The sequence below is a fragment of the Mesitornis unicolor genome, unplaced genomic scaffold, assembly GCF_000695765.1.
Source record: "Mesitornis unicolor isolate BGI_N332 unplaced genomic scaffold, ASM69576v1 scaffold12954, whole genome shotgun sequence".
Classification (NCBI taxonomy): Eukaryota; Metazoa; Chordata; class Aves; order Mesitornithiformes; family Mesitornithidae; genus Mesitornis; species Mesitornis unicolor.
The window spans coordinates 20,103-44,507 of record NW_010182124.1 but is presented as its reverse complement, the minus strand read 5'-3'; the positions used below and the strand labels follow the sequence as shown (position 1 = coordinate 44,507).

The 24,405-nt window shown below is 35.2% G+C and overlaps 1 protein-coding gene across 1 annotated transcript in view; it reads right to left on the bottom strand.

Moving 5' to 3' along the window:
- The window catches only part of RB1CC1 (RB1-inducible coiled-coil 1), a 58,675-nt gene that overhangs the window by 20,593 nt on the left and 13,677 nt on the right, over window positions 1-24,405 (bottom strand). Inside the window, exons 5-13 of the mRNA XM_010183675.1 lie at window positions 23,046-23,248; window positions 21,536-21,974; window positions 17,225-17,395; window positions 13,069-13,253; window positions 11,309-11,495; window positions 11,147-11,228; window positions 10,226-10,287; window positions 9,043-9,146; window positions 6,455-6,581 (exon numbers count right to left, since the gene is read on the bottom strand). Of these exons, the coding sequence (XP_010181977.1) occupies window positions 6,455-6,581; window positions 9,043-9,146; window positions 10,226-10,287; window positions 11,147-11,228; window positions 11,309-11,495; window positions 13,069-13,253; window positions 17,225-17,395; window positions 21,536-21,974; window positions 23,046-23,248 (1,560 nt within the window). The remainder of the gene's footprint in view (window positions 1-6,454; window positions 6,582-9,042; window positions 9,147-10,225; window positions 10,288-11,146; window positions 11,229-11,308; window positions 11,496-13,068; window positions 13,254-17,224; window positions 17,396-21,535; window positions 21,975-23,045; window positions 23,249-24,405) is intronic.

Genomic DNA, 24,405 nt, shown 5'->3' with positions numbered 1-24,405 from the left:
AGCACCATTCGTAAATACATAAATGTTAAATGTTCATCTGTTTAATAGTCCTAAACAGATCACATATAAATGTATTTGAAAGGGCTAAAACAAGTTTGGATGATACAAAAAACTGAAGCAACCAATCAGAGATAGGCTTTGTCTTCTAACAGCTTATTGATTTCTCTTTTCCTAACAGTTTTGTTACTAAAACATTTTTATTTTATTCCTGCTATTAAAAATCAGTGTAATCCAGCCACTATTAATACACAAAACTGAAAAGGTTAACATACCAAAACCATGCATGAGAATTGTTCTGTCTGTGGGAGTGTATAAGTAGTGCAGTATAATGAAGCGCACATTCTAATTAAAAGCAACATTCTGACTTTTCAGAATGCAAGACATCACAGCCTGAGTGGATTTCTGCCCCCACTCCATGCTGCTCCTATTGCTTCCACTTTTTATCATTTTGCCTCTAGACCCTGGATATCACCAAATACGATTCTACAGCAAAAGATCCTTCAATATTCAGCTGAACAGCTAATGGTTAGAATAATCACCCATAATCATCCAGGAGTAACAGCAGCTCCTAAACAAAGACAAAGAAAGTAAAGCTTCTTCATCTTCACTGAACTCTTCCCAAGTAATTCTGATCTTATGATAAGTCTTATGAGGAACATCTGAGGAAGCTGGGGTTGTTTAGTCTAGAGAAGCAGAGGCTGAGGGGAGACCTTACTGCTCTCTACAGCTACCTGTAAGGAGGTTGTAGAGAGGTGGGTGTTGGTCTCTTCTTCCATGTAACTAGTGATAGGACAAGAGGTAATGGCTTCAATTTGTGCCAGGGAAGGGTTAGATTAGATATAAGGAAAAAATTCTTTACTAAGAGTAGTCAAGCACTGGAACAGGCTGCCCAGGCAGGTGGTGGAGTCACCATCCCTGGAGGTGTTCAAAATACATACAGGTGTTGTACTTCAGCACATGGTTTAGTGAGTTGATGGTTGGACTTGATAATTTTAAGTCTGTTCCAACCCTAAAGATTCTATGATTCTGTGATCAATGACAGTGCTTTTGATTCTTAAAAGGCTAACAAACTTACCTTCAAATCAATTTTCCAATTAATTGTGATCAGATAACGTTTAAACTTCATTATCATAAATTATTCATTACTATATGAATTATGAAGCAAGATTTCAAGTTTCAGTGCATACTCTGCTGTAAAATGTAAATTCATGCACAGTATTTGCTATTTCAAAGACATCATACATTTCTATACTCTCATGAAATATATATACCTTAAGTGAATTCAGCTGAGGTTTGATTTATCATAGCTATATTAGTTGTAACTGCAGGTCATGCACTTATTTCTATGCTCCTAAAACTGAGTAAAGCACCATTCTGAAATGCTTTAAAAAAAAATAATCAACTTCAGCAAAATTTTAGAGACTGTGCAAACAGCCTGTGTTCTTTGATTTTCGAGCTTTTAGTATGTGACTAAAATTCAATTTAACAGTATGATGTAGCTAAAAGATTACACTTCAGTTACAGATTTTCTTATCTTTGCTATTTATTTAATAGATATAATTTACTGCTTGCAAGTTTTATTTGACAGAATAAGTAAAGTGTGTATTAAAGTCCTCTTCATTTACTGTCTTCACATCTATGAGAACTAGGAACAAATGGTCAACCTGTAGTATCTTATACTATGCAATATAACTGGGAATATAAAAGCCCCAACAATAATATCATCTGAAGATTTTTAGAACAAAAATATAAACCTTAAGCTTCAGCAAGTGCAAAACATATCCCAGTGGAAGCCAAGAAGCAATGTACAGCCTCAGTATCCACCAAGGATTAATTCCCTGAACAAGTCTGTAATAGGATGGATAGCAAAAAACAGTTTTGCCTATGAAAACTACAGTGAAATACACGCAGTTAAAATACATAAGGAGAGTATCGGTAACATAGAGGATGAAGAGGTATGAGCAAGAGATCACCAGGATCACAAACTGGAAGAGATGCAGTTTCATGAATGTTCTGAAACGTTTCAGATGCATTGTCTGTAACACCATAGCCAATCCATTACCTTGCTTTTCCATCCTTCACCCTTGAAGGACTTGTTTGATCTTATTCATCTGAGAAATGTGACCATGGTTAAAAGAAACTGCTCCTAAAGACTCATGGGAATATTTGCAGTAAAAGATTCTCATAAGATGTCCAGTCTCAAAGTGCTAGAGATCTTTCAGAATGGTGTTCTTCTCTAAAATGCCTCCAGCTGATAATCCTGATGATCTTGCTTGTACCCCTTTTCCAAACCATCCACACTGTCTCCATGCATTTAAATTGTGTTGCTGGTGTTCTTTAGTACATTAGTTTTTCTTGAAGAAATTTTTGCTATTCATTGAACTCAGTCACTTGACCGTGATTGGAGCTTGGCAATAAATGGTCAGCAACAGAACTCCCCGCCCCCCCAAAAAAAAAAAATAAAAAAAAAAACCAATCACAGAGACAGAAGTGGCAGATACTGGACTGCTGATGTCTAAATAGCTGATTTTTGTTTTCTTAATCTTTTACAAACAGCCACTACCCAAAAAGGGACCCTATTCTTCTCTATACCATGTACATGTTCTATTAATGGAGTGACTAACTGAATTCTAAACTGAGATTTAGGAAGAATCTATTTCCAGCTCTGACACTCATCTGTTTAGCACAGCTGCGTTTACACTTCACCTCCGTTAGACTTTGCATCTATATGAAAGTAAATCATACAATGACTTTCAAAAGCCAGTGAATAAAACCCACTGTGAAAACCTTATGTTCATTATATACAAAATACTGTATTTACTCATAAAAGAATCAATGCAGGACATGAGACGAAAAAAAGCTTAAAAGGAAATGCTCCTTTTGTTAAAGTATTATTAGTCCAGGTTTAAGCATTTCCCTCACACTTCATTTCAACTTGCTGTTTATCTAAGAAAAATTAGAAAAAGAAATGTTGAAGGATGCTGTATATGCCTGGATTCAAAGCATATGATCTAAGTGACAAACATTTAACATTGATGAACCAGAGCTTTAACAGTAATAAAAGCTTGCATCGCAGATGTCAGTAAGCACACACACTAAGAAAAAAAACAAAACACTTGAATGACTTTGAATATTTCTGTCCTACAGAAAGCCACAGGCAAAGGAAAGGTGCTATCTGTTTTTGGCACCCCTGCAGAATCATCCTAGAAGGTAAAATAAAGATCAGCTATCAGTATGTTGAGCAATGCTATACTGAGCTTGGTTTCCCCATGACCTGGGGCTGTAACAAATTCCATGCCTCTGCAGTGGCTGCTGTGAGCTAGGACTCTACTAAAGTGTACCCGATTGCTGTTCAGTGAAGAGCTAAACCTCACATTTTGAGTAGCTGAAACTATACAGAAGACTTTGTTTAGTGCTGCCTATTTGCCTAAGAAGCTGGTGTCTGCCATGAAGTCTATTTAAAATATACAGGAAGTAATGTATGCATATGTCACACACTGTAATTCCTGTGATGACAAAGGAAAAGGAGTCAAGAGCAAACAAGAAAAAACAGAAAGCAGAGACAGAGAAGTAGAGTTAATTTTCGAGCTCTCATGTGTTGCTGGATTACATGCCTTATTCTAGTTATGTTACTACAATAAACATAGTCAGGGAATGGGGCAATTCTTGGAAGGATTACAAACAGCGTTTGAATTTCAAACTCAAGTAGAACAAATGGTAGATTCAATCCAATTTGAAAAGCTTGTTTCTCTTAGAAGAGATAATTTTAATACCAAAAGGATTGCATATGTCAATCACCTACTAGCCATGGAGAAGACACCTTAATCATCTTACCTGACTCCTATGGGCACCTTAACTTTCTCCTGGACATCTTTAACCCAATCACGCTTAAACTTTGTCTGTATTATGGAAATGAAAGGGAACAGCAATATCTTTGGTGCGACACAATTAAATTACAAAGAATAAGCAGAAAGCTCTAAAAAGGAAAACAGATTTCATAGTGGGAACAAATTAAACAAAAATCCACAGTGATGTTCTTTAATACTACTCTGACAAAGAAAAGAAAGTGCTAAAAAAAGAAATCAGATATCAGATCATCATTAATGTTCTATGAACTTGAAAACTGAAATAATAAGAGTTATGGGGACACTTAGAAAGAAATGCTACTAACATCCCCGGTGAGGTATTTGGTCTGCTCTCTGATTTGCTCTTTGCTCGCTTGTCTGCAGCCACAGCTTTCCTTTCCTGCCTAAAGTCACTGTCAAAAGACCAGCTGCTGTGGCTGATGCAGCAGGATGAACTCCCACCTGACCCAGACAGAGATAAATTGCTGCACTACCAATAAGCCAGGGATAGTATCCCAGTTCAACCTGAAGAACCAGGCTTCTGTTGCCACTTGTGTGGAAAGGGAGGCTGGGGTCAAATGTCTCTCCTTGGGGAAGTACAAGAGCACCTGCTCTCACTACACGGGCAACACTAAACATCTGCACAGTCACTGCCGACTCTGCATCAAGATCGGACAAGATCTCAGTTCACCAACGGAACATGTAGGTGCATGAAGCTGTAGGCATCTTCAGGACTACTATTAAATGTTTATTCATCCTTCTAATTACATACTGTAAATTCCCAGCAATACTAAAAATAAGAAAAGAACATTTTCAGATTATTTCAGTAATTCTATGCAAAAAAAAGAACACAGGGAAAAGTAGTATAATTTTAAAATCACTTCTAGATCATCTGCAGAACAAAGCAACACAGAGAAGGACCTAGTATCTTTCATCAAGTAATAACAAAGCACTGTCACTGAGAATGAAAAAACTCTGACAGATCTATTTGCTTCAATTCCAAAAACCAGTTCAAATCAATCATTTAAATTACATATAGAGATGGGTGTTTTCAAGATGACATCATGAATGGCCCAGCTCTGACTGTGCAATGCAATTCACTCTAAGGAAAGAGACAATTATCCAAATCTGTCCTAGCACTTGACATTTTTGAGTCAGCCAAGAATCCAAACTGGTCAAAGCACAGCAAAAGAGAAGAGTAGATAGAATATGTTTTTCTGATTTGGCAAACATTTTTTGTTTATCAACCAGATACTGACAAAAATTTCTCAGATAAGCAAGTCTGAGCCATAAAGTGTAAACCCTCAAGACTTCAACAAGTAAGGCACCTTTCCTGTTTATTTTTCTACTGTTATTATGTATCTTTTGAATTAAAACTTACTCCTTTGATTTATTTCACACTTCAGACATCACAAGCCTTAGTGAAAAAATTAATTCATGTGAACACCTGTTACTATGCTAGTTTCTTATGAGATGTATTTCAGGATGTTTCAAGTTGAGGATGGACTTCTGTTTTAAAGAGCATGGTCTGTTAGAAGAGCATGTTCAGAAAACACTCAGATTTCTCAAAATTTAAACCATTCTTAGCCTTTCTGTTGGTTAATACAGTGGTCAGGCTCAAACACTACTGTTCTTAACGGCTGTTCATATAAAAAAAACATCTTGATAAAGTGAGAAGAGCACTAAGGAGTGACATAAATGACACACCATTTCTGTATTACAGAACAAAGAGCAGCCCAGATACCATCTTACATAAATAAAAGTCTTCCAGTAAATCTCTTGTTCAAGTCCCAGAGGAAAAAGAAGGTAGAGGACTTCATGGTGTAAGCAGGAAATCTCCTAATTCAAAATTGAACATGCCCTTAACCTTGGCAGTTATAGAAGATGTTTTTAGCCGAAGTGCATACAAACGCTTGCATTGCAGATGGTAACATGGTGTCCCATAAAAGTGACACTTTCTTCTATAGTGAAACAGCTAAAGAAACCAAATTTGTAGCATTCAACTTCACATAAAATTTTAAGCATTGCTAAATTCACCCAGAGTTTCATTGGGACAGGCTACAGTTAGAAGCTACAAGGAGTCTGTTTGGTGTATTATGAAAGTTAGAGGCTGAATGCACAGAAGCATTGGCAGAAAGATTTTCTAGGGGAAAGAAACTGCTTGACAGGCAGAGTGAAACCAGAAAAAGATCTTTTTGCCATCTGTTCCTTCCATAGTCAAAGGAAAAGACTGCACATATTTCTTCTCTTCCCAAAAAAGCAGAAGTGCAATGAAGGAGTAAGTGACGTATCAATATTCAGGCTAATGGAGACAACCAGCTAAGGCTCTAAATTCTACTTAACTACTATGCCAAAAGGACTTAGGAAGCAATGCAAAAATATAGAGAAGTGACAACTTAAATACAAACTAAAGCAACAAAGACAAAATGCACACATTCTGCACAGAAGCTTTAGAAAGTGGCAGAAAATAGAAATATTAACAGAATAATTCTACAGTTTCTATAGAATAAAGACATTTGTTAATGTTTAGTGATAAAACAGTATTATGAAAATATTTTATTCTTTTGAAGAGAATATTCCTTCTTCTTAGTAAAGAAAACCAAATATACCTTTTGTTCATTCAGCAGGTCCGTAATGGTTTGTGACATCTCATCCAAACTCTGTGCTGCCTTTACCAGGTTATGCAGAGCACGTACATGCTGGTGAAGAGGTTCAAAGTCACAAAGTATGGGAACCCTTAAAAACAGTATAGGATTATTTTTTTTCCACATTGTTAATCTAATATTCAAATATATTATTCAAATTATATTATTATGAGTATATTCCAACAAGATCAAGCTTCCTTCTGTGTATTATTTGTACGTTCTTAATTTCATCTATTTTACATTGAAAATCCACTAAGACCACCTGGTATAAGTGTTTTAAATTAAGAACTTGAGAGATTTAAGGAGTAGATAATGATAAAAACAATGATGGGGAAGTGGTATGTCAGTCTTTCCTTTTGAGGGAAACATTTACCAGTAGTATCGACAGTTACAGTAATGGAAAAGAATTGATAGTGATTAGATCTGTAATTGAAGCACTTATATTTGCAAATGACTCCATTCTTCTCTCCAGTCGGATTGTCTTCAATCCAACTCTTCCTTTGAAGTAGCTATCTATTTCCTACTATTTTATTTTAATGATAGGTAACTTAAATTAAAAGACTGATTAATGTGTCATGATCACACTGCAAGATAAGTTTTCAATTGCAAGTTTTCTGAACCTCTAAAAAAGCAACATTATTTTTTTTTCTTGAAAGTCCATATATCCAGATTTTTAAATTTGTTCAGGAATAGCTCCACTGAAATAATGAAGCAGGAGCTCATTTAGACTAACAATATGAGAAAAGCAGATAACACTTCAATGTATTTTGCATTCTCCGTTCAATATATAGGGCAAGTGGTATCTAGTGTATTTTGTAGAATTAAGATTTCAATCATTGCTCAAATGCATAACTTCAGAAGACTGAAGCACTGTAAGTCAAAGGATCATTTTAATTATGCAGCTCAGGGGTTCATTGCTGATAGAAAAGGACTTTGTACTAGGTCTCAATTTGCCTATTGCTTGCTCTTTAGATGTTAAATGAAAATACCAAAGAAAGTACTGCTCTAAACCTTTTTCTGAAGCTCAGCGTCTACCAAAACACGTGACAGCTTTGCCCACATGAGTTGCAAGACCACCACTATCATCAGTAATTTCACCAACTGTAATCCTGAGCCCAGAAACCAGGAGGAACATGACATAATCCCACCTCTATTGCCATCAAGTGGAAAGTTATATCACTACAATTGGGACCAAATAAAACAGTCTGTTTAGTGATTGGTTTTCTGACAATAGCAAGGCAAAATTCTTCCTGAACTCAGGTCAAGCTTCCCAGGAAAGCTGTAAAATTCTGACAAATCCAAAAATCAGGCACACATCAGCAATATCATACTACAGTTTTCACCTTTCTCCTACAAAATCACTACAGAGAAACTAAAAGCTATATATCAGCTACATAGTGATCTAGGGCAAATCCACTGTCAGGCAGACTAAGATCACTATACTTCTTGTAAACTCCAGCAGCAATATTGTAAGGATGTCCAGGAATTCTGAATCAAAAAATGCCAGCACAAAACACAGGTGAAAAACACAGTGAAGTCAGCTCCTGCACCAATAACAGGTATCAGGCTGATACTGGTAAACCTGCCAGATGAGAGCAGGGTATAATTCTTTTGGATTAACTTTATCATCCTTTGTGGGACTGTGGCCTTGAGGCTAAAAAAAAAAAAACAAACCCAAAAGGAATCTCACCAACCCTTGACTACAGATCTCTTCTAGGAAAAGCACAATAGATACATGCAGCATCTGGTTGTGGTCATACTTATAGACAGATGTCCTCCTAGACAAAACCTTACATATAACTTGCTACTGCCTGTTTCTTGCCCATTATCTTGGTTGGCGTTTCTCTGATTGCTACAGGTTTAAAACATATGAGTTTGAAAGCTCACTCTAACAGCCAGCTTTTCCAGAAAGACATCTCCAAGTTCTAGATAAGAAACTAATCTCATCAAGTTGCCTGTGTGACAAAACAGTAGTTTTCCTCTCTGCCTCGTTGGGAGATAAGAAACATGGAAATACAGCTTTTGCTCAAAATTATGGATTTCCATAGACAGCAGAGGCACTTAGAAAATACATTTATTAGTAAAATCACTGTCATAGAAAAAGCAATAATTGAATACAGGAGACCTCTATGATCTCATGCTGGGCTAAAGAAATTTATTCCCTCCAGAATACCTCTTAAAGAGCAAATAACAAAATCAAACTAATTCTGATCTGACAAAACAAAGTTATGACTTTATTTCAATTTAAAACTGACAACAGGTTTTTTTCGTTTTTAGCTATAAGGCAGCTCAGAGGTACACCTAACATCCTTTATATCTCAGTACAGAATACGTGTGTGCAAAGCCAAGCCTGAGTACATGAAGCATACAGACAATAAGTATCTGTATTAAGACAGTGAAGACCACTGGTAAAGAATGGTATGAGTTCAAAAACTATCCTTGTCTGTTCCTTACAAAAAAAGAACTAGGCAGGAAGGGGGAAGCTTCCTGAAGGGGGTGGGACCAGGTGAAGGCCATTTCCATAATATAAAAATTTTAAAAAGGTTCTTTACCTGAGTAACGGCTGTACTTCTGAAGGACAAAAAGACTGCAAAAACTGCAAGTCAGTTAATGAGATATCTGGAAGCTCACTGTCAAATCTGCGAGGTTTTCGTGTCTATATTAAGAAGAAGTTAATTTACATGTTGTTATTAAGGCAAATCATATCAAGAAAACTAAGAAAGCATTAAAATGAGCTTAATTAATAACACAGAAAATTTGCTATTAAAACTATCTTCCTCTCAAAAGCTTTCAAATTTTTTTTAAAGGAACCATGTCTGGCCCAACACTTAAAAAAAAAAAACAACTTAAAAAAAAGTTACATTTATAGTCACTAACTCTATTCATAGCACCTTGGGCAGAAGTAGAATCCAATACTTCAGTTGGAAAGGGACCTACAATGATTATCTAGTCCAACTTCCTCCCTATTACCAAGCTTCAGAAATATTAAAGATGTGTATAAAAAGTTCAGGCATAAGAAATGGTACTGAAGCTTGCTAAATGGTACTGTGCTGCTAACCATATTGTCAAGTATTAAAAGTTCAGTATTCAAAACACTGAAATGAGCACCATTCTTATTTTCCGAGTATCCTTTAAAAAAAAAAAAAAACAACCTGCAAAGGAGAAGTTGAAAAGGTTAAACAAGGTAAAGTGATATGGCAACAGTAGAATCAGGGAGAGTTATCTTACTTGAATTAACCAAGTTGTACGAAATCAAAGTTAACAAGCAATGCTTGATCACAGCTATATTTTTTCACCCCTTCATGTTAGCAGTCTATAAAGAGACAAAAATGTTTTTCCACTCATCCAGTGATTATAGAAAAACATGAAAGCCTTTTATGTGCTTTTACCATCCAAATATTTTATTGCTCTTTTATTCAGAAGAGAGGATCATATGATCAGATTATTCCTCTTGGCTTCTTTTTTCTGATCATGAATAGCAATCTTTTGTTCAACACCAGAGACTCCTTGTTAAAAAGGACTATCAAGTGGACATTTCCTCTCCCAGCACACTGCAAGTTATGAACCAATGTTAACATAGGTCACTTGAAATAGTAAACACTAGCTCCCAGCTTTTTCAGTGTCAGAGCAATGTGACAGGCATATTGCCTGAATTAATTAAGTATAGGTTTTTAATTTATGAAAGTACTCCTTATAAAAACAAAATAAAACCAAAAAAATATATTGAGTACATACACAAAAGGATGGAGGCCAGGAGTCAAGTCCTCTAAACAAACGATTCCTTAGAAAAGACTTCCCTGGAAAAAGAAAAAATTACTATTTAAAGAAATGCAACATACAAACAATGGCCCAAGAGAAAACAATTAAACTACTGCAGTTCAAACAGCAGAATTCAGTTTGTAAGCATTACTGACTATGCCAATAATTGCAAGTGACCACAGAACTTCAATCAAAACCCACCATTCAAGTAGAACTTCTCACTTAATAGAAGCCTCTTTTTGCTTAATGTTCACCCCTACAAAAGCCTCAACTCCTTTTTCAGATTTTCATTGCTAACTTGCTAGTCTCCTTTCCAAGATTTTTATAATCTTTTGCTCAATTTTCTTATTTTAGCACTTCATTCAGAACATAAGTTGCAGACTTTGCAGAAAAAAAGAGAAGAAATAGTCAGATTTCTTTAACCAGCAACTTTTTTTTTTTTTTTTTTTTTTTTTAAACTCCTGGTCAAGGTCTTTAGACATGGATCTGCATTTTTGTTTCTCTCTGAAGTGGTACAGAGGACATCATTGCAATACCCAAATATTCAGTAATGGTTTTAAAAGTGTTACTTAAAATAACAGTATTTACTGTAATTACACATGAAAACAGAAATTGCATTCACATGCAGTAATCAGAAAACGTGTCTTTTACAAGCATTAAACAAAATAGAACTGTCATAGTATTTTGGATAATCTACATGAAAGTCATTAATTTGATTACTAGAAAAAAATAAAAAGTATTTTGTTCATAATAGGACCATCTGGCACACTGCATGCATTTCCTATTAAAGTGGAAAAAAAAAAGATGTATTTAAACCACAACATAATGAAAGTATTTTAACTAGAAAGACAAAATTCATACTTAACCACAAGCCTGATTTCACAGAAAAGTACTTACTGAACAGTTTACCAAAAGATTCCCTTTTTGCCTTTTCAGCTTCATAAAGATGTTTCCCATCTTTTATTAAAGCACCTGCCCACTGTCGAAGGGAAAAATATATAGTTAGTTGTTAATTTATACAGTGACACAAAGGTTTGCTCTTGAGTTTTATTTACTTACCTCCCTGTAGTGTTTTATGAACATTTTTCTCCTCACAACCTCAACAACAGCTAGACAGTACATTTGAGGAACAGTACTGAGAGCCTCTACAACCTTGACCCTTTCTAGGAGCTCTGTTACAAGACGAAGCAATGCTTGTAGTTTCTCTCCATCTTGGTCAGCGTGAAGCATTACAAAACAACACCACCTATAAAAGTAGGTTACACTTTAGAAGGTCACAACTTAGCCACCACTTCTGCATTTACATTTCACTAAGATTAGTAACATGTCATTGTTCAGTTCATCCAGACATCATTTTACATGGGAAAACAAACAAGCTATCTGGAAGTACCAAGCAATTCAGAATTTAGTAGTCACCTTGCAGTCTCTTGTTAATTGATTACAGTAAGATATCCAAATCTGTCCTCAAAAAGTGAATGCTTACCACCATGTGACTTAAGGTATTGGTTTTAACATACACAGTCTCAGGAGGAATGATAACGTAACTTTCTCCGGGAGAATTAAAAATAATTGGTACACCCAGAGCAAAGAGGAGACTACTTTTTTGTTTATAAATCTTAAAAATACTTACTGAAAAACATTAGCAAGAAATATTAAGGGTAGGGATACTATTAAATAAATGAGATCAAAACATTAGGAAGTTCACACCATCTACTTGCACGCTATGGATAACAGCCCCTGTAACATACAAATTCTCACATCTTGTAACCACATCTTCAATTACCTTATTGATACAATCAATAGTGATTTCAAGTACAGCCACAAACGTTACTAAATCACAGGGTAACTACTGAAAAGGTGACCAACTGGTGTTTGGCGGGAAACATTATAGCAACTTTGTTACACCTTCTCTGGTGGCAAAGAATAAAAATTGTTTTTATTGACAGTGAGTCAATAAAAGTGAAGTAAAAGAAAAACAACAAATACAAACAAGTCAACATTAAGCAACTAACAGAGAAACTACAAAACACCCACTGTTGACCTTCTCACAGTTAGTGAGTAGTAAGAAATAAAAAAGGGTATTATACAAAGCTAGCATGTGGCCAGTTCAAGACACAAAGGGAATTACATTTTCCTTACAACATATAGTCAAGTTGCGGAACTTGCAAAAACCAGAAGTTTGTGGATTCAAAAAGAAGCTGGACTAGTTCATGGAAAAATCCCTTCATCAGCAATTGAACACAGAAAAGCTGCTTCTAGACGAGATAAGAGTATTATCCTCTAAGAATATTTATATGTAGTTAAGTTTATGTTCTTCCCTCATTACTATATTCCCATTATGGTCTTTTGCTATTAAGTGAAGCGATCCAACTTTTATTGGCTGTGACTGGATATAATTATTTTTTATGAACTACAACTAAATCAAACTACTGGCATGTTTTTCTACTTTGATATGATCACAAGCTACTGAAGAATGTTTTATTTATGCTTATAATCCTTTGAAAACATCAATATAATTACCAGTCAAAGTTTAAATGAGATACTGATGGGTGCTGAGGTTGTTGAGAGGAGAAGGGACTCTAGGTTCTTGGTTACTGTTTTATCAATTTGAAGACCATTTAAACTCTAAGAAAAGTTTCTCTTAAATTTCATTTCACACTTATAAATATCATCATATACAAACTTAAGTGATTCAACTTTTATTTTCTCTCCCATTAAGAAAAATTCTATGCATTACCAAAGACTGTCTTATGAAAATACATTATTAAGCAGTCTTGATACAAGTGGAAGCAATATAAAGGTGAAAAGTTGTAACTTACTTCAGTCTGACTTGTAGATTATTTGCAAGCTCCTGTTTGGCAGTGGTACATTTCTGTTTAATATCTAATAGTTTTCTGTGATTAGTTAACATAATCATCAGCTGATTTGCATGACTCAAACACAAATCAGGCAGCACAGAAGGATCTTTCAAGTTCTCAGCTCTCTTCTGATTAGCCAAAAATCCCTAGAGAAAGAGACACATAATGTTACACAAGCTTTGTGACAATCAAAAAACATGGAAGTGATCCGTCTACTCTAAGAATGTAAGCATTTTAATAAACTTACTATAGCCATTTTGGAGTATAACAGAATGCTACATAGAGAAGTGCCAAAGTTGCTTTCTTTTCATTCTAGAATCCAGTCCAAATAAATCTCATCTAACATTTCTCTCCCAAACAGTTACCAACACAACCCTATAAGAACTTTACGCAATTAACCAACACCGGTGAGAGATCACAGAAGTTAATACAGCAGAAAAGTAGCTACTAGGATGGAGGAGATCAACCATGATTCTAATTTCTGCAGACAACCAGCCTGTTAACTTCTGGCAGATGCAAGACTTAACACCAATTTAGAGCACATTCAGTACTACTGTGGGCTGTATGTATTTTTTTGCATCAAGAAATTCATACATTAAACTAATTCTTCTTGAGAGCCAAGATCACAGCTAGACATTGTATTTACACTTAGGAGTTGGGCACGGCAAAGAATTATCTGTTGTGGATAGTAAAAGGAAACCCCTAAAAGGGTTGGGGGCCAAACAGAGAAGACAAACTGCCTTGGCTAAACATGTCTTAGATGGCTGATTACAAAACATGCTCTACAGACATGGTTATTAAGCCTTTGTTTTTTTAATAAAGAATTCAAAACCAGACAACAGGTTTAAGTGCTTCTTTCTGAAGCTGAGGTTGATGAGAACAGTAAACCAGAGAGTTATACAAAACTGATGATAAATGAAGTCACTGCCATTGCTGACTTGATATTGAATGCAAAGCGATCTTTTCATAAGATGCTATAAAACACATTGACAAAGCCCGCAATAAATATTTATACCCTAGAGAGAACAGCACAGAAATCAAAGTATTAAATAAGTACATTAAGTGTGATGACAAGGAAGAAGATGCACACTGAAGATGGAAGAGAACACTGAAGAGTCAACCATTTACTGACCTCTGAGTTAACTTATGCACCGAATGAGCGAGGACCCTCTAGGAAACAAAAGCAAGTATTTTAAATGTATGTACTACCTGAGCCAAGTGAATGGAAACCAGAAAAGGTGGGAGAACTGTTAATAATGAAGAAGAAGACAGCCCCATCAAAAGAACTTGTGTTGTTTGTCAAGTAAGACAAAGACACTGTGGTGTTTGTTAGAGAATTGCCAAGCACTAAAACCAAAGGCATGAGAGCATTTAGATTTGAACGAGCCAAGAAAACAACTTTCAGATCTGCAATTAATGGATGTTTATGAGCATTAAGACAATCCGATTCTGTACAACTCTGCAACAGGAATAGAGAAGTCAAGAAAATAATTGCTTATAAACAGCAGCTCAGTAAGCTTTTTATATGAATCGCATGAGATGGAGTCTGAAGTCACAGAAAACTGGATGTAGTGTGCTAGAAAATCTCTAACAGTGTTACTCTCAGTTGCAAAAGGCTATTCATAAATTTGAGTATCTTCTGCCATTTCTCTATCTGTGGATCCATCTTTAAAATAAAATTTAAACTAAAATTATTCTAGTATGCAAATCAGGAAGAAAAAATATCACCATACTACAAAAAGGCCAGTTAAGAAAAACTTCAGTAAACTGACAAAAAAAATAAAAATGAGGTGAGACTCCAATAAATTGTGGAGAAATTCAAGACCTAAATAACCAATTGTTTTCCCAAGTTACTGCCTTTCTGGCCCTCATCAGATGACAGGATTCCTGACATCAGCATCACAAACTAAGAAGGGTCCTGAAAACCAAGGGTGACGATGCCTTTAGGGATTTTTCCCAGTGACTATTTTCCAAATGAAAAAAGCAACAATAAAGAAAAGTTAAAAATACTTTAAACTGAAGTTCAAACAATCAGCAGGGAAGGGTGGCAGTCAGTGATGTACTAAGCAGCTGAGAAGACCCTGAATCACTATAAACCTATAAATCTAAGGTTTAATTTGATGTAACAAGAAGCAATAATAAAAATACAGAATACGGTAAGTGGCAAAGTCCTTTTCCCAACAATTTCAAGTGAAAGAACAAGCGCAGAATCAAGAAGGCCATCTGCAAACCAGTTTTTTTGATTTGACAGAGCTAAAAGAAGAGCAACACTTCTTTGAACCTAATTGATGGAAATGTATTTTGATGTAACAAAATGTTTTGAAAAGCTACTCTACTAACAAGGAAGTTAAAAAAATAATCGAACAAAAAAATGTTGGAGAGCATAAACTATTAGGCAGAATCACACTGAAAGATTAGAAATGCTCCAAATCTTCTAGAGGCATACTCTTATTACATAATGCCACCTACTGACCGCATTTCTGTATGCTTATGTTACAAATCCCAGCTTCCACAGAGAAAAATAGGTTTTAATTTAACAAAGCAGCTTTCCATATTAAATCTTAGGTGCTGGATATCAACTATTCAACTACATAACTCAAGATGTAATTTTTCATATAAAAAGTTCTTTGGGCAGTTAACTGAAAAGGTTCACTGGACGCAAAAGAACTCTCAATGCAAGCCCAGGAACAAGCAAATTAACTATTAAGCAATGAGGCCTTCTAGCAGCAGATCACCTTGTTCCATGGTGATAAATTTGGTTTGAATTTTAATAATGAAACTGGAGTAGAAGTGAACTCGAATTCTGTACAGAACCGCAGCTTTTTCTGGCCTGGAGAACATAAGCCTACATCTTCCAACACAAATACTGCCAATGAGATTACCACTGAGATGCTCCTTATCCTTGTTCTATAAAGTACATCCACTATTTCTTTATGAACAGAAATAGTTCAGTACTGAAAGGTGTGATGTAAAGGAAAATTAAGGGTTTTTTTCCAGATAACACTGAATTAACAGAATTATCACAGAAACTGAGAAACACAAGTCCTCATCTATATTTTTAAACAGAATTAAACCCTTGCACTTCGTCAATCTTAGACAACTGCTAAGAGTGGTATGAAGATATTATGAAGGCAGTATTTATGAAGCCTAATTCCTAAGGCTCAAATATAAAATGAAAGAATAAAAGCATCTTAATCACTTAGTTTAACCACAAACCATTAATTGAAGCTTAAAGAAACCAAAAACACCCAAAAAACCCCAACCACACCATTACATTCTGACTGTTCTTAAAAACTTCTATATCCATAAGTAAGGGAATAGACAGTTTACAAAAAGAAAAGGCAAAGATGAAGATTTGAAAGTTACAAGTCTGACAAGTCCTCACAAGGTATGAATTCTAAATTTACAGTGACATTTAAACAAGGTGCAAAAGTATCTTTCCAAATGACTTTTAGGCATCTCAAGATAATAAAAAAAGATCAAACTAGAATTAGTAATCTCGATGTAGGTTCTTCTTTTAAGTGAAGATAGAATACATAGCTAAAACCAACTCTCACAGCGCTAGGCAGTCAAGCATAGGGATGGATAGTAGCTTTACCATCATGCTAAGTTCCCTTGGATTTAGCACTGGCCTACAATATAAACACCACAAGACTGAGATTCAGCACAAACTTACTTCTAAACTTACTCATTGAAATTATCTGAAGACAGGTTCCACTTTCAAACTATGATGTCAGAAGTACGAGTAGCACCCACCTTTCCATACCAGCTAGAGAACGGAGAATGAAGCCTGGGTCCTACGTGACCATCAGCCCAGTTCTCTCCTCAAAAAGGGGATCTAACACCCCAAGATAGGGAGTCAACGTTGTTCACTCACTTCTACTCATGATTTCTGATTACACATTGCTATTTAAGAACACATTACTCTCTTCATGTTCTCAAACTCTGATGTAATGTAAACTACCAATATTTAAATGTTAAGTTATTAGGAATATAGCACCTTTCTGAGCATCTCCAGTTTGATAAATTGAAAATTACAATTACATGTCTTGATGCAAGGTTTCACTGTATCAAAAATCTACCATCTTTCAATACTACACATGCAGATATGTACTACCTGAGCAAGTTCTTTTTGTTCATTCACCAGTCTGCTGCAGCTTGCTATCATCTGGTCCAATGCATAGAGCCTATCCTCAAGGCCTTTAATAGCCTTCATGTTTTGATTATCTAGTTTGGCGATAGTTTGACGACATTCTGCCAGAAAGGGTTGGATGACCCTTGGATCAAGCTAGGAAGACAAAAAAATAAAATAAAATGTTTATTAGCAGTTGACATATTAAAAGGTAAGAAGAGCTAGCTACATAAGTTTTTACAGCCTTAGTATTTTTCTAGTTCTCAGTTAACAAGTCTGGATTTTATATCACTTTCATTGAAGTATTCCAAGCAGACAATCATAGAAAACAGGATCCTAAGAAGGAAAAGGGACATTATTTGCAGGAACAAGGTAGGGTTCAGGGGAGAAGCAGCAAATTAAAGTAATGGACAGTCTACCCTGGAACTGAGTCCAGATGGCTATAATAAAAAAAAAAGTGGTGAATGTCAACTCAGCGTTAAGTGCAGTATGGAGGGCGATGGGAAAAAGCTGCAAGACCCATTACCCCTTCTCCACTAAATGAGTGATTTAATTGATTCTTACACAGGCAGAGCAGTTCTAAGTAACTGGAAAACAAGCTATAGAAAAAGAACACATTTGTAATATTTTTTGCTATATTTTTCCTAATAAAAACATTTCTAAAATTATTTCATCATATTCCTTCACAGACCATTATCCACAAAAGAAGCGTCTGAAACACTAAGAGGATACCAATGTCCACATATATTAAGGGTGGCTCTTCAAATTTCACTATAAGAGTAGTGAAATAAATTAGAGCTTATTTCCTTATTTCTAAGAACAATAATAAAGCTTATGTAGGACAAAATTTAGTCTAAACCTGGAGTACATTAGTTAGGAACACGGTAAGAGTAATTAGGTGTTAGCAGAATACGAACAAATTTGCCCAAATTTAACCAAACTGGTTATGTTATGCCATCTAGTATATGAGAATCTAGTGGAAAAGACACTATCCTCACTATCCTGTGAGGTCATACCAGCTGTCACAGCACTGCCTTCGTTCATCAATGTGCATGGTTTCCGCCACTTAGCACATGAATTAACCCTCAAAACCAAAGCCACTTATATGACTCAATATTTCCATAAATAGAAGTACTATTTCCCCCTCAATCTCTCATTTTACTAAGTAAAAGCTTTCACACACACCACTTTTTCATTTTGGAAACACCATTCTGGGGTATAGAGATTGGAATCTGAAGAGGAAAAGCATTACAAATGAAGAGGCAACTCCAATGAATACGTCTTTTCATTCTTTTCAGACACACACACACAAAAAAATCTCCAAAACAAACAAAAGATGACCACAAGGGGAACGACTAAAAAATGGCAATTAGTCCAGAACTTTTTAGAATAAATAATAAATAAATATTTTCAGAATAAATAATTAATGCCATTATTATTTGAGCAACCTGGTCTAGTGGGAGGTGTCCCTGCCCATGGCAGGGGAGTTGGACTGGATGATCTTTAAGGTCCCTTTCAACCCAAACCATTCTATGATTCTATGATTAACATGACAAAATACATCGAAGTTCTCTGAAAATGGCAAAGGCTAATTTTTAGCATGTTACGAATGGTCTTATGAATCCTGGTTTTAATCAAAGAGTTGTCCACCTTCAAGAACCAGCAATAAAAATAGTCTCTGGGATTAAACCAGATTGTTTTTATAGGATGATCTTCATTGCCATCCTATTCAGGATTACCCCCGGTAGCATTCTGAATTACTCCACTGCAGCATCCAAAACAGTTTATTATCAGACAAAATACCAAAGAACAATACAATGTGAGTTTTTTTAATTTTTACCTTCATAAACTAATTGTGCTTTATCTCTTTCTGAAAAAAATGCCTATTCCTCTCATTCCACCCTTTAATTCACTTCCTCCATCCATTCTTTTTATCCCATCTTTGACCTAATTGCATCTGTAGCACTCAGCCCTACTTTCACTGGTTGTTAATCTTGCTCTCCTCATCTTTAAAAGTCTCTTCCTTTTCTAGCCTTTTATTTAAGTGGCTACAACAGCACTTACCAGAAATATCTGATTAGCTTCTACTCACCCACTGCTTTTACTGCAGCCCAGGTTTCTGCAATTAGAAGCATCACTTTGTAGAAGCAGCTAGAGGCTAGAAGAACCAGATTGCTAGCAACACTCTGTGCAACACATCAGTTCTGCAAAGACTACCAGTATCAAAGGTATAAAGTTTATACTCTGATGCTTCACGCTTTCATGAAAATCTTACCTGAATTCAGAGTTTCAAATAAGAATTGCAATCACAAACCATTTATATGGTTCGTATTTCCAAGGAGGAAAGGGCATGGGTAGAATGTGAGGAAAAACAAAACAAAAATTAGTGTCATTGTATTCTAGCTTGCTATGTTAAAATGTCATCTCACTTAAATATGCAATGTTGCGAAGAATTTATTTAGTATTTTCTTTTCCTTTACAGCTACAGGCCAACTCTGTTTTCCAACTAATTCTAAGTCAATGGTAGGCGAAGATTCAATCCTTTGTGCTGCTACTGAAATAGAGTAAATTAATGTTTTCCTAAGGAATGTTAGGAATTATCACATTACTTCAAAGCTTTGGAGTTTCTGTGAACCAAAATATATCAAGATTGATCAATCATGGTTGTTCTACTTGTGGCCAGAACAGTTTGACTAAAGTGTTTTCCATACCTGCCAATTCTGCTTATGCCAAGAAAACAAAAAGAAACTTCAATTTTGCAGAAGCAACCACATTTCTTCCATACAAAAATCAGCTTAAGATACAAAACAATTACAACAGTTGAAACAAAGGTTTTCTGACTAGCCTTAGATAAGGCAAGCACAGAAAAATCATACCATTATAAGTTTCTCTAAAACATGTGATGTATGTCAGATAAGACTACAAGCTGATCAAAAAAAGGTACAAGTATTTAACTGAAATGGTTATTTTTACACTTTTCAGTCTTTAGTATCCCTGTAATTTAGAAACAACTGTTTAATATCTGTCTCTTAAAATATTTATTTTAAGAGATATTACATTGGTGCCTTGTTAATATTACCTACAAAGTGAATTTATACTCCCGCAACTGAACTATTGGGTTTCGTTACTCTTGCAGAAAGACTATAAAGGACCTTGTAGAATTATTGAACAAACAGGAAAGAGGATTGTCTCAGATTTCAGCAATTAGGGAGTCTTTCACACATACACTGAATATTGTTTTTGCTAAAGAAAAATCAAAACTTGTGAGGTCCAACCTTTCTTTTAGCCTTTTTTGTACTACTAAAATTTAGACTGCTCAAAAATCTTAAGCAGCCCTTAATATTAAGCCAAATCCTCCAACTACTTTCAAGGCAGAATTGAAAAAAATCCATGTACAGAACTGACCACATCATAACATTCCCTACAACAGATGGGGTTTAGATGTAACTGACACAGCCTTACAGTTCTACCTTAAGGAGAAAATAGCATCAAAGACAACAGAAATTATTTTCTTTGTTCAAGGTACATCGAGTTATAATAGTGTAAAATTGGACTCGATTATCCTTATGGGTCCCTTCTAACTTGAGATTTTCTATGAAAATTATACATATGCAATCAAGGCCAGACAATGTAAGAAATATAAGCTACAGTGAAAGCAAAGAAAGAAGGAAATCTCTAGGCAAATGTTTTTAAAAGGTTATAATGCTCACTGGTTAAAATAATCATGTGGAAAGTAAAGAAAGTGAGTAATATTTTATTCCACCAGCAGCAGAAATACAAACTGACATGCTGCGCTCTTCTTAGTGCATCTTTATCAGCTAATAAAGAATGCATATACAGTATGCACATTTATCACAATTAACTACATGAATATGTCCTATATTTTAATAAAGGCTTCAGTATTTTTAACAGAGAGAGCATTAACTTTGATCCAGGAAATCTTTACTTTCATTATAAACATAATTTCTATGAAAAAGGAAAAAAAAAGATTAGAGGTCACTTTGCTTATATGCTACGAGAAGCGATTGACTTTCCAACAGGAACAGCTATTTGAGAAACAAGCAAGATAAACATTCACTGTGAAATTTTCCTAAAATTCAAATTCTTATCATTCAAGAACTTTTAAAATACTCTCTTCCACCCCACCTCAGTTTCTGTTTGGTCTCTATTCAGAAGGCTATCTAATAAAAAATGAATTACAAAAAAGTTGAGTTGCTTCAAAAGTGCTGGCATCTGGAAAATAAACAGCAACATTCAATGTGATACAAGTTGATTTTTAAAAGATTTTTAACTTACCCTGCTCATAGAATCAAAACATTTTCTGACCAGCGATTCAACATCATTAGGTCTATCTTGAACATTTATCCAGTCCAACAAAGACACATTGAAGGAAGGCTGATCATCATCTTTCAATTCTTCTGATGTTTCATTGTCGTGGACAACAGCACTTTGACCAGATTCCTTTTTACCTTTTTCATTATCAGGATCTGTGCCTTCCAAAGCCGACTGTTCAACTACTGACTTGCAAAATGAGGCTAACATTGATTTATTGTTCACTTTAGATATATCAGAATAAAGCACCAATTCAGCAGATTTCCCATCCTCAGTTTCTTCACTTTCTGTCCCTCCATGCTCAGCTGAAGAATCCAGTCTTCCTAAACACTCTCGGTAACTATGTCTCGTTAGGCACTCCAGCAGTGGTATCTTGGCCATGATAGAAACAGCAGAACCCAAGCTTTTTTAAAAAGGGTGAAAAGAAAAAAACATCAGTATCTAGAAGTCAGTATGACAAAAACTTAGATAAAAACCACCCGTAATAAAGTACTATTTCTTTTAGAATTGAAGCATGTTTCAAAATGAATTTGGCAACTACCTTTTCAAGATACTGTGTTCAGTATCAACACCATGAGACAACAGCAAAAGAAGTTAGAATTTTTACTCTCTTCCACTGCTGAGTATGAACTCTTCTAAACTTCCAAGTAAGCTTACGTTCATAATACAATGAAAGAAAGGACTGTTTGATAAACTGAGACATGCCCTTTTTTCCCAATCTGCGTGAATACCATTGCTTATTAGCAAAGACTGAGTGTTCTCTGGCCAACACGGAGGACACAGAATTTCAAGTCTCCAGATATTTGGTTAAAGCTATGAAGTTCAACTCTCTCTCTCTTTTTTTTTTTTTTTTAAAGGAAAATATACTTAGGTTTTATTTCTTTAAGTATCCAACATCATCCTGTTAGGCAAAGCACTCAGAAATACCGTAATACTATAATGTCAAGAAAGATGTCAAAGATTTTTCTTGAAGTAATATCCAGAGTTTGCAGGATACAAGCATGCATACATACATACACACACCCCCAGAAGGTATACATACACACTCAAAATTTGTGTTACTTCTTCACACTTTCAATATAGATAATCATTCTTAATATCCACTTAAGTGTATTAAAAAGCAATGAATTAAAAAGTGTAAGTATGTATTTTAAAATGTTTATTAATGTCTAAATTTATTATCTAGCTATTTATAGCTCATGTTTGTAAGGATTCTGGCTCTTAAACAGCTTTTCATTAACGAGCATATCTTCCACATAGTACAATACAGGTTTCTGTGTGCTGATGAACAGAAGGAAAAAAGTCACTTTAAAAAAAACCAAACTAGCATAAAACAGAAAGAATGTTCTCCATGGCACATAAACAAATACATGCTTGATTAATTATAACTAGCACCAGCCATATGACAGTTAAAAAAAAAGTTTACAATATAGCAACTTTGGAGATTGAGGCTGAAGTTTAATAGCAAACCTACTGTGTAAGTTTCAACTTGATATCATCTATGGACTGCAAATAGCTTGAATAAGCATTTTCAAACTTGAAAAGTAGCTTTTGATAAGAGTATGTACAGTCTTCCAAGTTCGCCATTATAGCAGCCCAGCCTTGATGCTGAAGATGTTCATCATGCACAAGACCTTCACAAAAGGAGCAAAGCTTCTTGGCAACTTCATACATTTCCTGCAAAGAAAAAAAAAAATCCAACAAAAAAATGTAAATCACTTCAGGTTATTGCTGTGATAACAATATAAAACATTTAAGTGAGACATTAACAAAAAAAATTCCTTCATTCTTAAATTAAAATTAATTAGATGACAAAAAATATTTAGATGATTCACTGAGAAGTAACTTCAAAACAGGCAGGTGAAAGTTGTCATTCCAAAAAAACCTTCTAAAATTAATTAAATGCTGCTAATGTAAATTATGCAGTGTACACATACATGAATAATAACACTTGTACTAATCTGATAGAAGGAGCCAGCAAACAAAGTCCCATTAAGGAGAAAAACTACTGATGAGCCAAGCAAAAGCTCAGAACAAGACAACAAATTGCAAAATCAGTCAGCAGAAGCACAGGTGCATCAAATGCAAGAAGAGATGCATGAAGAAAACAGCAGGGCAGATAATTAACTGAAGTCTTCCGATTAATAAACCGGACCCAACATGATGAGCAGCAGTACTGAGCATCCACAAAACTCTGAAACACACCCGGAAACTCGGTATAGGAAAACCAATGTGGAAGCTTTTCTGTTAAACAACTGAATGACACAGAGGCATTTTACTGCCACAAGGGGGTGTGAACTTAATTACCATGCAACTTGGCCGAGTTAAAACAGAGACCTACATATGGCAAGTACCATATCTTACTAGAAGTGTACTAAGAGCGATGCCTAATATATTAAAATTCCAAAGTTTTAACTAGTAGGAAGAGTAACTAGATTAAGTTTACCTATTTAAGAAAAACTGTCCCCCTCAAAGTGCTTACTACTCTAACACCAAAATGAGAAAGTAAAACAAGTCACACAATAAATCCTTCACCTCAATACTTTACCAATGGAAAAAATCCTCCTGAGCATACTTGTATGTTGGGCTTTAATATCTACCTACCCTTCAAAGAAGACGATCTTACTACATTTTGCAGGTTGAGCATACTGTCAAACTAGGACTGAACAAGTAACTTTTCTCTGCTATAGTACATGTGAGAAAACCACTCATGGAGAAACAAGTTCTATGAAAACAGTGAGAAAGCAATGTTAAAAACCCAGCACATCAGTATACTTCAGAATGCATTTGCTGCTGAACACACGGTTAGCAGCACATATGCGCAATTATAACAC